General features: G+C 48.2%; 1 protein-coding gene across 1 annotated transcript in view; it reads left to right on the top strand.

Moving 5' to 3' along the window:
• The first annotated feature begins 216 nt into the window (after window positions 1-216).
• Plbd1 (phospholipase B domain containing 1) overlaps window positions 217-13,872 on the top strand; it is a 66,822-nt gene continuing 53,166 nt past the window's right edge. Inside the window, exons 1-2 of the mRNA XM_045139773.1 lie at window positions 217-331; window positions 13,375-13,594. Coding sequence (XP_044995708.1) covers window positions 217-331; window positions 13,375-13,594 — 335 coding nt within the window. The remainder of the gene's footprint in view (window positions 332-13,374; window positions 13,595-13,872) is intronic.

The following is a 13,872-nucleotide window of genomic DNA, read 5'->3' as shown; positions in this document are numbered from 1 at the left end:
GGGCAGGAAAGGGCCCGCCTCCCCCCGCCTGGGCCCGGTAGGACGGAGGCTGGACCCCGAGGCCACGTGGAGCGTCCTCACCCACTAAAACCCGGGCTGGCGCGGCTCGCGCAAGAAGAAAGTTAAAGGAGCGCGTCCCGGGCCGCCAGACGCGGCTCCTGCCCACTCCCCGGAGCGCGGTGCCAGCCCGCAGCTGCCCGCCGTCCCGCCGCGCCCATGCCCCGCCGCAGCCCGCGCGCGAGCCTCGGGCCGCCGTCGCCGCTGCCGCTGCTGCCGCTGCTGCTGCTGCTGTCGCCGCCCGCGGCCGCCCGGGAGCCCCGGTGCCCCGCAGGTGAGCTCCGGAGCCGCCGCTCGCTTTCCGGGCGTCTGCTTCCCAAGGGTCGCTCCCCTAAAGTTTCTCTCGCCCCAGCCCTGGCTTGATGGCACTTGAGAAAGGCACGGGGCAGGCGACTGTCAATTTGGCAGACACATGGGCTTGGCATTTGCCCCTGAAACTCTTGGCCGCATAGAGCCGTGGCTCATCCAAAAAAAAACCTCAGGCCAAAAGCCATGTTGGATATATTTATCCAGATCACACGGAGGTATGACCCCGGGCTGACATCTGTGGCTTTGCTTTAAGAGAACGACTGCCTGGGTAAGAGGGTGCTACAGGACTATAACCCCAGACACAAGGGAGAAAAAATGGAGACTGGAAGGAAGTCAGTGATTTGCATAAGATAAGCCACAAGTGAAGACAGCTGGGATGCCACAGGGCACTGGTGTAGATTCCTCTCTGGTAAAACTGGTTTAATTCAAACAGGAGTCCATTCTAACCTACACCCTTGTAACAAAATTTTAAAAAAGGATCTGTGACTTTCATTTTCAACATTAACTGTGACCTACCTATAGGGACCAGAAAGTCTTCAAAAGTAAAATACAAAGAGGATTTTCTTTTGCCTTCTTTTTAAATTTATTTCATTTTATTTTTTATTGTTTTATTTTATTTTATTTTTTTGAGACAGAGAGAATGAGCATGCCAGGGCCTCTAGCCACTGCAAACAAACTCCAGATGCATGAATTACCTTATGCATCATGGGGCCTGGAGAATCGAACCTGGGTCCTTAGGCTTCTCAGGCTTAACCGCTAAGCCATCTCTCCAACCCAAGAGAGGATTAATTTTATTTCATAATCTTTTCTGTGCTGACCTTATGCAAGAATAAGGTGGGGAAGGACTGAACTGGAGCCAGGGAGGAATTGGGGCCCAAGGGAGGGACTGGAGCCCATGGAGGGACTAGAGTTCAAAGGAGGAACTGGACCCTAGGGTGTTTTGTCAAATGACTGGGAGGGCACTATGCCTCGGTGATCCTGCAAAGCGTTTTAAGTTCCATTTAGGGACATCAGAGGATTCTCCCCGCTGGCTGCTTGAGGTAGATGTGGTCTCTGCTTCCTTGGTTCAGCTTTCCCTGCCCAATTCTTAACCTTCAGTACCCGGCCTACCACTTGAGTAGAGAATGGGGACTTTGCTCTCTCTCTCCTACTTTGGTGACCTTCCCCATCGACGGAGTTGTCCCTCGGTGACCATCTCCATAGATGGAGTCCTCCCTCAGTGACCTTCTCCATAGATGGAGTCGTCCCTCAGGGACCTTCTCCATAGATGGAGTCGTCCCTCGGTGACCTTCTCCATAGATGGAGTCCTCCCTCGGTGACCTTCTCCATAGATGGAGTCCTCCCTCGGTGATCTTCTCCATAGATGGAGTCCTCCCTCGGTGATCTTCTCCATAGATGGAGTCCTCCTTCAGTAACTCTTTCTTCTCTAGTGCTTTAGCTGGAACAGTCAGGATAGAGGCTCAGGAAGGGGAGCTTGTGTTGGCATCTTAGGTGACAGTGTCTAATGACTGTCCCCATCACCCCTTCTGTGCCTGCAGTGATCAGGAGCCACAGCCACTGTGACCAAGATACTATACTCTCTATACTCAGAGAACAATGTGTACCATATTGGACTTGATAAACTCCAAAGGACTGCTTTTGTCCCCTTGGAATTATGTTCATCTCCTACAACATGCACATACTAAAAAATAACGTGTGTGTGTGTGTGTGTGTGTGTGTGTGTGTGTGTGTGAGATAGTGTGCTCATGTGTGTGAGAGTGGGTGCATGCTTCCACAGCGTGCGTGTGGAGATCACAGGACAACTTCAGACATCAGTCCTCACTTCCCATGTTGCTTGGGGCAGGCCTCTCTTTTCATTCTCCCTCACTGTGTCTACCAGGTTCATGAGCTTCTGGGGAATTCTGCATTCTCCACCCTTTTCTGCCCCTCGGCACCCTGGGGTTACAGATGCCAGCACTGCAGTATCTGGCTTTGTGGGTTCTGAGATCTGAACTTGGTCACACTTACTCAGCAAGTGCCACTGAGCCATCTTCCCAGTCCTGACTTCTTTAATGTTTGAAGGTTGGTTTCTGTGGTTTGGTTTGGTTTTGGGTTTTTGAGGTAGAATCTTGCTATAGCTCAGGCTAACCTGGAATTCACTATGTAGTCTCGGGGTGCTCTTGAACTCATAGCAACCCTCCTACCTTGACCTCCTGAGTGCTGGGATTAAAGTCATGAACTGCTACACTGTGTTTTGTTTTTTAAATATTTTTTATTTATTTGTTTATTTGACAGAGAAAGAGGGAGAGAGAGAGAATGGGTGTCCCAGGGCTTCCAGCCACTGCAAACGAACTGCAGACACATGTGCCCCTTTGTGCATCTGGCTAATGTGGGTCCTGAGGAATCGAACCTAGGTCCTTTGGTTTTGCAGACAAAACTTTAATGGCTAAGCTGTCCCTCCAGCCCTTGTTTTATTTTTTAATCTCAGGAATTGGCACATAATTGTCCCATCATCCTTGCTATACTGTCCACACACATAGCAGCATGACCTACTTCTGTCCAAACTGAAAAGCCTCCTACGTGCTCCTACGTGCTCCTTGTCATTATGTTATATCAGAGGGAGAACTGGTGTGCCAGGGCCTCCAGCCACTGAAACCGGACTCCAGGTGCCACCTTGTGCGCCAGTGTCACCTCGTGCCTCTGGCTTACGTGGGACCTGGCGAGTCAAACACGAGACCGCAGGCTTCGCAGGCAAGCTAAGCCATCACTGCAGCCCACACATGCTTTTCTGTTGTTGTGTTTGTTGCCGCCGCTTGCTGGCCTAGAGCGTGCGGTGCAGAACGGCCGGGCTGGGAACCTGCGCTGATCCTCCTGCCTCTGCACCAGAATGCTGTGAGGACAGGCGGGAGCCATCGTGCCTGGCTCCCATAAATATTTGAAGGATTTGCTTGTACAGTTTTGTGTGTTTGCTGCTGAGCATTGAACTGAGGGTGTCTGCATCTACCACTGAGCCGCACTCCCAGCCGTGCTTGAATAGTTCTTCTGAATGGCATGTGTAGTGAGGTCAGCTGCTCCCTCAGGACAGAGGCGAGCTGACTCGGAGACCACAGCCGTGGCACGCAGCTTGGTAAACTGGTTCCAGTTCTGGCCATCGCTCTTGCAGGGCTGGACTCCAGAAGCTGAGTGTTTCCAGCACTGGAGGACTGATACGATCTAAATGCAATGATTCACCCCGATGTACACCCAGATCTGCTCACCAGACACATGGTCATGCCTCACTAGAAACATAACTGTCAGGCAGGCTTGATGCGCGTGTAGCCTATCTACCTAGTCATCTGTCACTGTCATCAAGCCACGTAGGCAGATACTATCAGGGGCTGCCTTGACGGAGGCCTGATTCATCTGTCTCCCAGTAGGCCTTGGACACCTGCATCAGCCAGGCGGGGACCCTACTGGGCAGCGCTTGCCAGGCCCAGGTGCCCCAATAGTGGGCAAATGCTTTCCCATACACCTGTAGTTTGCCAATGGGTACTTAAGATGAACAGGTTCCCTCTCTTGAGACAAGTCACACTTTTGTTTTATCTTTTTAATTTATTTTTATTTGAGGGAAGAGAGAGAGAAAGAGGCAGATAGAAAAAATGGGCACTGCAAACAAACTCCAGATGCCACCATGTGCATCTGGCTTATGTGGGTCCTGAGGAATCGAACTTGGGTCCTTTGGCTTTGCAGGCAAGCACCTTAATGGCTAAGCCATCTCTCCAGCCCCAAGTCACAGTTTTAGTTGGTGAAGAGTTTACTGTCCTGAAAACCATTCAGTCTTCCTAAGTAAGATGAGGGCAGTTTGGATGTTTAGGACAGCTCTTGAAGGAGGAGTGGATGAAGTCCATTAAGGGTGGAGTGAAATGTTCAGATTTTAACTTGTTTCTCAGCATGGGCTGAAATGTTTGTGGTCAGTTTTCATCCCTGAATTCTCTTGAGGATTGGGCTAAGGTTTCCTCATGAATGGAAGTACACTGGGGTCAAATAAATACATTTCAGCAGAAGCTTGTTCCTGTGGTCAGGAAAAGGAGGCACTTGGTCACACGACTGACTACCTAGTATCTGAGTACTTCACTTGCCCTGAACAAGCCTTAGCGTGCAGCAGACAGAGGGAGGACTGCCGGGCGTGGCACACGCCTTTCATCCCAGCACAGGGAAGGCAGAGGTAGGAGGGTCACCGTGAGTTAGCGGCCAGCTTGAGACTACATAGTGAATTTCAGGTCAGCCTGAGCTAGAGTAAGACCCTACCCCAAAAAACAAAACAAAACAAATCAAAAGAAAAAAATTTTTTAAACTCTTTTTAAATTTTGATTTTAATTTATTTATCTAAGAGTGACAGACAGAGAAAGAGGCAGATAGAGACAGAGAATGGGCACCCCAGGGCCTCCAGCCACTGCAAACGAACTCCAGACGCGGGCGCCCCCTTGTGCATCTGGCTAACGTGGGTCCTGGGGAATTGAACCTCGAACCGGGGTCCTTAGGATTCATAGGCAAGTGCTTAACCGCTAAGCCGTTTCTCCAGCCCAAAAGAAAAAAAAAAATTTTAATTGTTTTAAATTTTAAGTTTTAAATGTGGCTAAGAAAATTTTAGGTTTTAATTTTTTTCCTTTTTAAAAATATTTTTAAAGTTTTATGTATTTATTTGAGAAAGAGAGTGATAAAGAGAAAGAGAGAATGGGCACACCAGGTCCTCTGCAGGTGAACTCCAGATGCATGCACCCCCTTGTGCATGTGGCTTACATGAGTCCTGGGGAATCAAACCTGGATCCTGAGGCTTTACAGGCAAATGCCTTAACCAGTAAGCATCTCTTCAGCCCTTCCCCTCCCTCCTTTTGGAGACAGGGTCTCCCCATGTAGCCCTGCTTGCCTGCAGTATGCTGTGTTGTCAGGCTGGCCTTCAGCTTGCACTCACCCCTACTGCTGCCTCCCCAGGGCAGGCAGGGGTGACAGACATGTACCACCACTCCCGGCTAGAAAGAAAACATTCATGTGGCTATGTGGTTTCTTTGCATTATTATGGCAAAACTGGTGACAAACTGAAATAGAGGTAAGGAAATTTTTGCCTGAAACTTGAAACTCTGTGTCTACACCCGCAACAGGAATAGGGTGGCATTCTCCTAGGGGAAATTGTGGAGGTCTTCTGACAGAGATTTGAAAATGAAATGAGCATGTCATTGAGGGAGGCTGCCTTGCTCTGAGATGTCGCCACCAGCCTTGCAGATGCCTGCGCAATTCAGCTTTGGGAAGTTGAGTTCAGCAAGGTTCCCTCTGTGAGCCCGAGTTATCAAAGTTCTAATCCATTCTCCCCATTCCAGAATCAGTACCCAGGCTGTAGAGGTGGCTCAGCAGCTAAAGGCACTTGCTCTCAAGGCTTGATGGCCAAGTTTGATTCCTCAGTACCCATGTAAAGCCAGATGCACAGAGTGACACATGCATCTGGGGTTTGTTTTACAGTGGCTAGAGACCCTGGCCCACCCATTCTCTCTCTCTCTTTCTCTCTCTCTCTCTCTCTCTCTTTCTCCCTCTCTCTTCCTTAAATAAATAAAATAAAATATAAAAGAAAAGAATCTGTAACCAGGCATTGGCGCACGCCTTCAATCCCAGCACTTGGGAGGCACTGTGAGTTCGAGAATACAGAGTGAATTCCAGGGCAGCCTGGATTAGTGTGAGACCCTTCCTCAAAAAACCAAAACCACAAGAATCTGTATACTACGAACTTCACAGGAGTCTGATACCATGTATGACCTTCTCAGTCAGTGTGACAGTTCAGGATTTAACTGGCCATGTAATCAGGAAAGCACTGTGCCAGGTCTGAGGGGATGGATAGAGTTAATCCGAGTTACCACCTTGCACTTGCAAGGAGCCTATAATCAAGTTTATTGACCAAATACACACAAGTATATCTAATGACCAAATGAGCCAAAATATGGGTTGAGTAAGAGAACCGAAGCTGCTGGGCGTGGCTGTGCCCACCTGTGACCCCAGTACTGGGAGGCAGAGGACCTCCGTAAATTGGAGGCCATGCTGGTCTACATTGCAAGTTCCAGGCCAGCCAGGGCCACGTAGAGCCTGTGTCTAAAAGCAAAACAGGGCTGGAGAGATGGCGTAGCTGTTAAGGCACTTGCCTGCGAAGCCTAAGGACCCATGTTCAACGCTCCAGATCCCGCTTAAGCCAGATGCAGAAGGTAATGCAAGTGCACAAGGTCACACATGTGCACAAGGTGGTGGCCCACACTGCGGTGGCTAGAGGCCCTGGCACACCAATTCTCCCTCCCCCGCCCTCGTAAGCAGACTGAAAGAGGGTGAGAGCGCAAGAGTGTGTTCATGCTTCCAGGGAGCACTGACTGCTTTGGGTGTGAAACACAAAGACCAGGTAAAGGAGCCGCAAGAAGACTTAGTGAGACTGAAGAGAAAGAGTTGGAAAATTCTAGAACAGGCATGGCTGGTAAAAATGCATTTAGGAAAAAATAAGGTGATTTCAGTGAAATTAATTATAGCCAAAACTGTGCCCTAGGACACTGCACTTTCTGAACCCCGTGTTTGACATTCTGGTGTGTACCTCAGAAATGTTGGGCCATGGTGAAGGAAAAGTCTGTCCATGCATTGTCTTTTATCGTTGCTTTCTAAAATTTTTCCGTAGTTTTATTTTGTGACTATATGTGGATATGTGCCTGCACGTGGGCTGTCAGAGAACAGCCTTGGGATGCTGATTTTCTCCTTCCACCCTTTTAAAATTGTTTTTATTTCAGACAGAAGAGAGAGAGAGAGAGAATGGGCATGCCAGGGCCTTAACTGCTAAGACATCGGTTGGTTTCCTAAAGCAGGGTCTAATCACTCTAGCCCTAGCTAACCTGGAACTCCCTCTGTAGCCCAAGCTGGCCTTGAACTCCTGGAGATCCTCTTACTTCCGCCTCCCAAGTGCGGGACTAAAGGCGCGCGCCACTGCCCTGGGTTAAGAAGAGCAGTGACAGCGGCTCCTAGGCACGTCTCCTACTCACCGGACCCGGAGGAGGCATACAATTATCATGTCCATTTTGTATGTGAGAAAACTGAGGCTGGGAGAAATAAGTTAGAATCTGAACATTTCACTCCACCCTTAGTGGACTTCATCCACTCCTCCTTCACGCGCTGTCCTAACAGCCTTGCTACTTTCTGGTTTTCTTAAGTCATTTAATAGGCTAAGCCATCCACTGTTCGAGTACTTCAAAGTCATCTCCTAGGCTGGGGTGGCTCAGTGCGGTAAGAGTGCTTGCTGCAAATGCATGAAGCCCTGAGTTTGAGACCACGTTAACAAGAGACTGGGTGTGACCACACCTACCCTGTAGTGCTGGGGGCAGAGACACAGATTCACTGGGGCTCACTGGCCAGCCAGCCTGACTAACAAGCCGTGGACTCCCGACTGCAGTGAGAGACTCTCGAAGAGGTGGAGGAGAGACAGAAGACGGCGCCTGCTTTCCTCTGGCTTCTGCATGGGTGCCCATGGGCTACACGCATGCATGCATGTGTCACACGTGCCACATCCACACACCCCATACGTGCCATACACACGCCAAAAATATGTGCTGGGGGCAGATGGAAAGAAAAATGAAATCATGAAAAAAAAAATGGGGAAATAGGGCATCCTTCAAAGCGCAGGCTGATCTGATGCAGTTCTATCGAAGAGCTGGGCGTGGTGGCGCACGCCTCTAATCCCAGCACTTGGGAGGCAGAGGTAGGATCGCCGTGAGTTCAAGGCCACCCTGAGACTACAGAGTGAATTCCAGGTCAGCCTGGGCTAGAGTGAGACCCTACCTCAAAAAAAAAAAAAAAAACTAAATAAATAAAAGTATGTGTGGTGTCTACTCACCCCTCCACCAAGGTGCAGTGTCCCCCATAAAGTCATGTTCCGAGGTTTCTCTGATGAATCTACAATGCATATAATGTGTCATGGATGGATGGTTGGATGGATGGATGGATGGATGAACAGTCTCTAAGGATGCCTTGAGCTCCCAATCCTCTGGCCTCTACCCCCCAATTCACAGGCATGTACACCCATACCTTACTCACATACATCCTTTCAACAAAAAGCAAGCTGATGGAAGTGTTCATTTCTCCGTTTATGATAACGTGTGCACTTCTGTCTGAAAGTGTGCACAGGAGGCCAGCAGGATGGCTCCACCTCTGCTCCTCTATCCAGTCTGAGGTCAAGTGCTGAGTGCTGATTTTTCTTTAGAGATGTAGAAATTAAGAATGATACAAACATGTTGATGTTCTCAAAATCCACATACGTGATAAACATTTGTTGGGTGAATGGGATAAGACTTTAGAAAAAGAGCACTTTTCTTCTCTCCATATGGGTAGGAAATTCCCATTCATTAAAAAAAAAAACAAAACTTTTTTGACAGAGAGAAAGACAGTGAGGGAGAGAGAATGGGTGTGATAGGGCCTCTTGCACCTGCAAATGAGCTCCAGATGCATGTGTCACTTTGTGCATCTGGCTTTTTGTGGGTACTAGGGGAATTGAACTAGGACCACATGGGTTTGCAAGCAAGTGCCTTTATCACTGAGCCATCTCCCCATTTTGATGTTAGCTATATGTAAAAACCCAAATGCCTAAATTAAACTTTGGCCTTTGTGGCCTTTAATTTCTGCAGAGTTTATTATTTTAAGTTGAAAAGAGTCCTAACCCTTATGAAATTGTAAGATAGTTGTAAATGCTTTAAATGACCCTAGTCCCCACTTAAAATTTTTTTTTTTTTTTTGAGAGAGTGGAAGAGACAGAGTGAATGGGTGCATTAGGGCCTCCAGCCACTGCAAATGTATTCCAGATGCATGCACCCCCTTGCACATCTGGTTTATATGGATACTGGGTCCTTGGGCTTCGCAGGCAAGCACCTCAACTGCTGAGCAATCTCTCCAGCCCCCCCCTCCTTTTCTTTCTTGTTGAAACAGGGTCTCACTCTGCAGCCCAGGCTGCCTTGTAACTCACTATGTAGATCATGTAACTCATGATCATCCTCCTGCCTCAGCCTCCTGAGTGTCAGTGGCTGGCTCTTCCATATTTTAAACCTAATTTTGCTAGCACCTAATTTTATGAAAGGTTTAGTGATGTCCAACCCTAAGCAATAGTGATGCCCTAATAGTTTCATTCAGCCAGAGGGGTGGGGGGAGGGAAGAGAACGAAATGAAAGAGAGCAGGTGGAGTGTGTGTGAGGAGATTTAAAAATATTATTGAAATTCAGTCTGTTCGGATTGCGTTCAGTTCAGTTTACCGGTCCTTTGAATCACTTCCCCTTTCGTATGCATCCAGCTAGTGGCTTAGTGGCCTACACCTTGGCACTTCTCTTTTTGTGAGGGCTCTCAGGAAATTGTTCCTGGTTTTTAGACTTGCTTTGACTAATCATCCGAGCCACTGAGAAAATAACTGATTTGTGAATTTTTTTTCCCCCTGAGGTAGCGTTTCACTCTAGCCCAGGCTGACCTGGAATTCACTATGTAGTTTCAGGCTGGCCTCGAACTCTTGGCAATCCACCAACCTCTGCCTCCCAAGTGCTGGGATTAAAGGTGTGCACCACCATGCCTGGCTGATTTGTGAATTTTGGAGCTGGAGAGATGGTTCATGAATTAAAACAATGTTCAGGCAACGAAATCATAAGTATGTGTTTAAAAGTATAGAGGCACTTATGTATGAAGAGGAAGCCAATTCTTTTTTTTTAATTTTTATTTATTTATTTACTTACTTGAGAAGGAGAGGCAGAGAGACAGAAAAAGTGACTGAGAAAGAGAGAGAGAGAATGGATGCACCAGGGCCTCGAGCCACTACAAACAAACTCCAGATGCATGCGCCACCTTGTGTAACTGGCTTTATGTGGATACTGGGTAAACCAACCCAGGTCGTTAGACTTTACAGGCAAGTGCCTTACCCACTGAGACATCTCTCCAGCCCCAAAATTAATATTTAATTTTTTAAATTTATTTGAGAGGGGTCTCCATCACGATAAACAAACTCCAAAGGCATGCACCACCTTGTGCATCTGGTTTACATGGGTCCTGGGGAAATTGAACTGAGGTCCTTTGGCTTTGCAGGAAAGTGCCTTAACCACTAAACCATCTCTCCAGCTCCCCAGAATCATTTTTAAAAAGGCATTGGGCGTGGTTGCCTCCAGAGTCAAAGCTCCAGTCTCTAGACCAGCCTGAGACTACGTAATGAATTCCAGGTCAGCCTGGGCTACAGTAAGACCTTACCTCAGAAATAACAAAAAAAAAAAAAAAAAAAAAAGGGAGGGCTAGAGAGATGGCTTAGTGGTTAAGGCATTTGCTTGCAAAGCCGAAGAACCCAGGTTTGAGGTTTGATTCCCCAGGACCCACACAAGTCAGATGCACAAAGTGGCACATGCGTCTTAAGTTGATTTGCAGTGGCTGGAGGCCCTGGCACACGCATTCTCTCTCTCTCTCTCTCTCTCTCTCTCTCTCTCTGTCAAATAAATAAAAATAAATGGCTGGGGGGTGACAGAGCTCTGGAGCCCCAGAGAGCTACCATGGTTTTAGAGAAGAGAAAGCTGGCACCATGGTCAAAGACCTGGAGGACACTAGGCTTTCCAGCCCTTCCGCTTTCTCTCTTACAGTTCCTGTTGAGTGCCTCCCCCAGCCACCACTTTTTTGTTGTTATTGTTTGTTTGTTTTGGGTTTTCGAGGTAGGGTCTCACTCTAGGTCAGGCTGACGTGGGATTCACTAAGTAGTCTCAGGGTGGCCTTGAACTCACAGTGATCCTCCTACCTCTGCCTCCCAAGGGCTGAGATTAAAGGCGTGCTCCACCACGCCCAGTCAGCCACCACTTTTTATGGCTCCTTCTAGCTAACCAGCAAGCCCTGCTTCCTCATTTCCCTACAAAGCCTGGAGGAGGCCCAGAGAGTGTGTGAGGAAGCAGGGAGCTCACGCTATAGCTTTTGGAGTCAGAAATACATATGGAAAACAAATGTATTGCCTTTGGAAAGAACGGAGGTTTCCATGAAAATGATTGTCAATTGTCAAATTGTGGCTCGTTGCTGGGTGTGGTGGTGCACGCCTTTAATCCCAGCACTCGGGAGGCAGAGGTAGGAGGATCCCACCATGATTTAGAGGCCACCCTGAGATTCCATAGTGAATTTCAGGTCAGCCTGGGCTAGAGTGTCTCGAGACCCTTACCTTGAAAATCCAAATAAGAAAAAGAAAAAACAAATGTGACTGGTTGACTTCATTAGCAGCCAGATCATTTTTTTTATTACCAGAAGCATGTGTGTTTAGTTTTTAATATGTTTAGTATTTTTGCTGTTTTTGTAACTTTATACTGACAATTTTTGTACATGAGCACAATGTATTTTGATCATAATTCCCTCTCATTACCTTCTTTTGCCCCGCCCCCTCCATACACCCCTTCTTCCCAGTTCCTCTTCTAATTTGATGTCTTTTTTTTGTTGTTTTTTTTTTTTGCTGCCCTCCATCATACACGACAGCATGTTAATGAGCCCAATAGTGAGCACGTCTTGTGCACGTAATGACGCCACCGTGAGGCCCTGAATGCAATGGCTCCACCACATCAAGAAGACAGCCTTCCAAGCACCATTCCTTGTCCTCTGGATTTTACACTTGTTCAAACCCTACACTCCTGCAGTGTGCCCTGCCTTGAAGGGGGATATAGGCGTCTCTCTTAGTGTTGAGCACTCAATAATCACTTATTCTCAACACTTTGATAAGTTTTGGGTCTCCCCAGTAGTCACCACCATCTTCAAAAAGAAGGGCTGGAGAGATGGCTTAGTGGTTAAGGCACTTGCCTGCAGAGTTTAAGGACTCAGGTTCGACTCCCCAGGTCCCACACACAGTGATGTGAGCGCCCAAGGTTGCACAAGCATCTGGAGTTCAATTGCAGTGGCTGGAGGGCCTGGTGTGCCAATTCTCTCTCTCTCTCTCTCTCTCTCTCTCTTGTGCATGCACACGCATGCATGCTCTTAAAAGAAAGGCAGGGCTGGACAGATGGCTCAGTGGTTAAGGTGCTTGCCTATAAAGCCAAAGGACCCAGGTTCAACTCCCAGGACCCATGTAAGCCAGATGCACAAGGGAGCACACACAGCTGGAGTTGGTTTTCAGTGGCTGGAGGACCTGGTGAGCCCATTCTCTCTCTCTCTTTACCTGCCTATTTCTGTATCTCTCTCAAATAAATTAATTAACTAACTGTAAAAAGGCAGTCTGTTGGGCTTGCCTCAAAAAAGAAAAAAAAAACATGGCTGGAGAGATGGCTCAGCAGTTAAGGCACTTGCCTGCGAAGCCTAACAATCCAGATTTGATTCCCCCAGTACCCATGTAAAGCCAGATGCACAAAGTAGCACATGCATCTGGAGTTTATTATTTTGGTTTGGGTTTCATCACGATAGGGTTTAACTCTAGCCCAGGCTGACCTGAAACGCACTCTGCAGTCCCAGGTTGGCCTCAAACTCACAGAGATCCTACTACCTCTGCCTCCATGAATGCTAGGATTAAAGGCATGTGCCACCATGCCTGGCCTTTTAAAAAATTAATTATTTATTTATTTGAGAGCGAGAAAGGCAGGGAGAGAGAGAGATGAAAGGGCATGCAAAGGCTGCTGCAAATAAATGCCAGGTGCATGCACCCCTTGTGCATCTTGCTTTACATGGGTCCTGAGGAGTCAAACCTGGGTCCTTTGGCTTTACATACAAGTGCCTTAACCTCTAAGCCATCTCTCCAGCCTTTATATTTTACTAGTTTCTTTTATTTTACTTTATTATTTTATTTTGATTTTGAGGCAAGGTCTCACTATACTGTCCATACAGGCGACAAACTTTTGCACCTCTTGCTTCCTGGGCGCTGGGATCTCACAGGCACGCACACCCCAACCATCATGCCCAGCTTAGACTGGAAATCTTTGAAAGGAAATGCGCGCGAACAGTTGGTGACACGGGGAGGAATGCACAGCCCTCTCCGTGAGGGACAGTCCATCACGACAACTTTTCTTGCAGGCGTGCACTGCGCAACTGCATACTGGAGTCCGTCTGAGAAGACCGTAGAGGTGAAAAACGTTCTGGACAAGAGTGGAGATGCCTACGGCTTCTACAACAACTCCATGAACAGCACGGGCTGGGGCGTTCTGGAGATCAGGGCCGGGTACGGCTCGCAGGCCCTGAGCAACGAGGTCATCATGTTTGTGGCCGGCTTCCTAGAGGGCTACCTCACTGCCCCGTAAGTAGTCCAGCTGTGGAACAACTGCCAGGCCCCTCTGTCCCTTGTCCTTGCCCCACAGTGGCTCTGGCTGACCTGTCATCATGTGTTAGAACTGGGAGGCAGCTGAGGTGACAGAGATGCTGTTAGAACCACATGTGTGCCTATAATTGTGTCTGCTTAGAGAAAGTACAAAGGGCACTCCGCACCCCAATCTCTCTCTCTCTCTCTCTCCCTGACTGTGTGGATGGGTGGGTGTACGCATGTCATGGCAAGTGTGTGGACATCAGAGGACAATT

The sequence above is a fragment of the Jaculus jaculus genome, chromosome 23 (assembly GCF_020740685.1).
Source record: "Jaculus jaculus isolate mJacJac1 chromosome 23, mJacJac1.mat.Y.cur, whole genome shotgun sequence".
Classification (NCBI taxonomy): domain Eukaryota; kingdom Metazoa; phylum Chordata; class Mammalia; order Rodentia; family Dipodidae; genus Jaculus; species Jaculus jaculus.
This window is presented reverse-complemented; position numbering and strand designations above follow the sequence as displayed.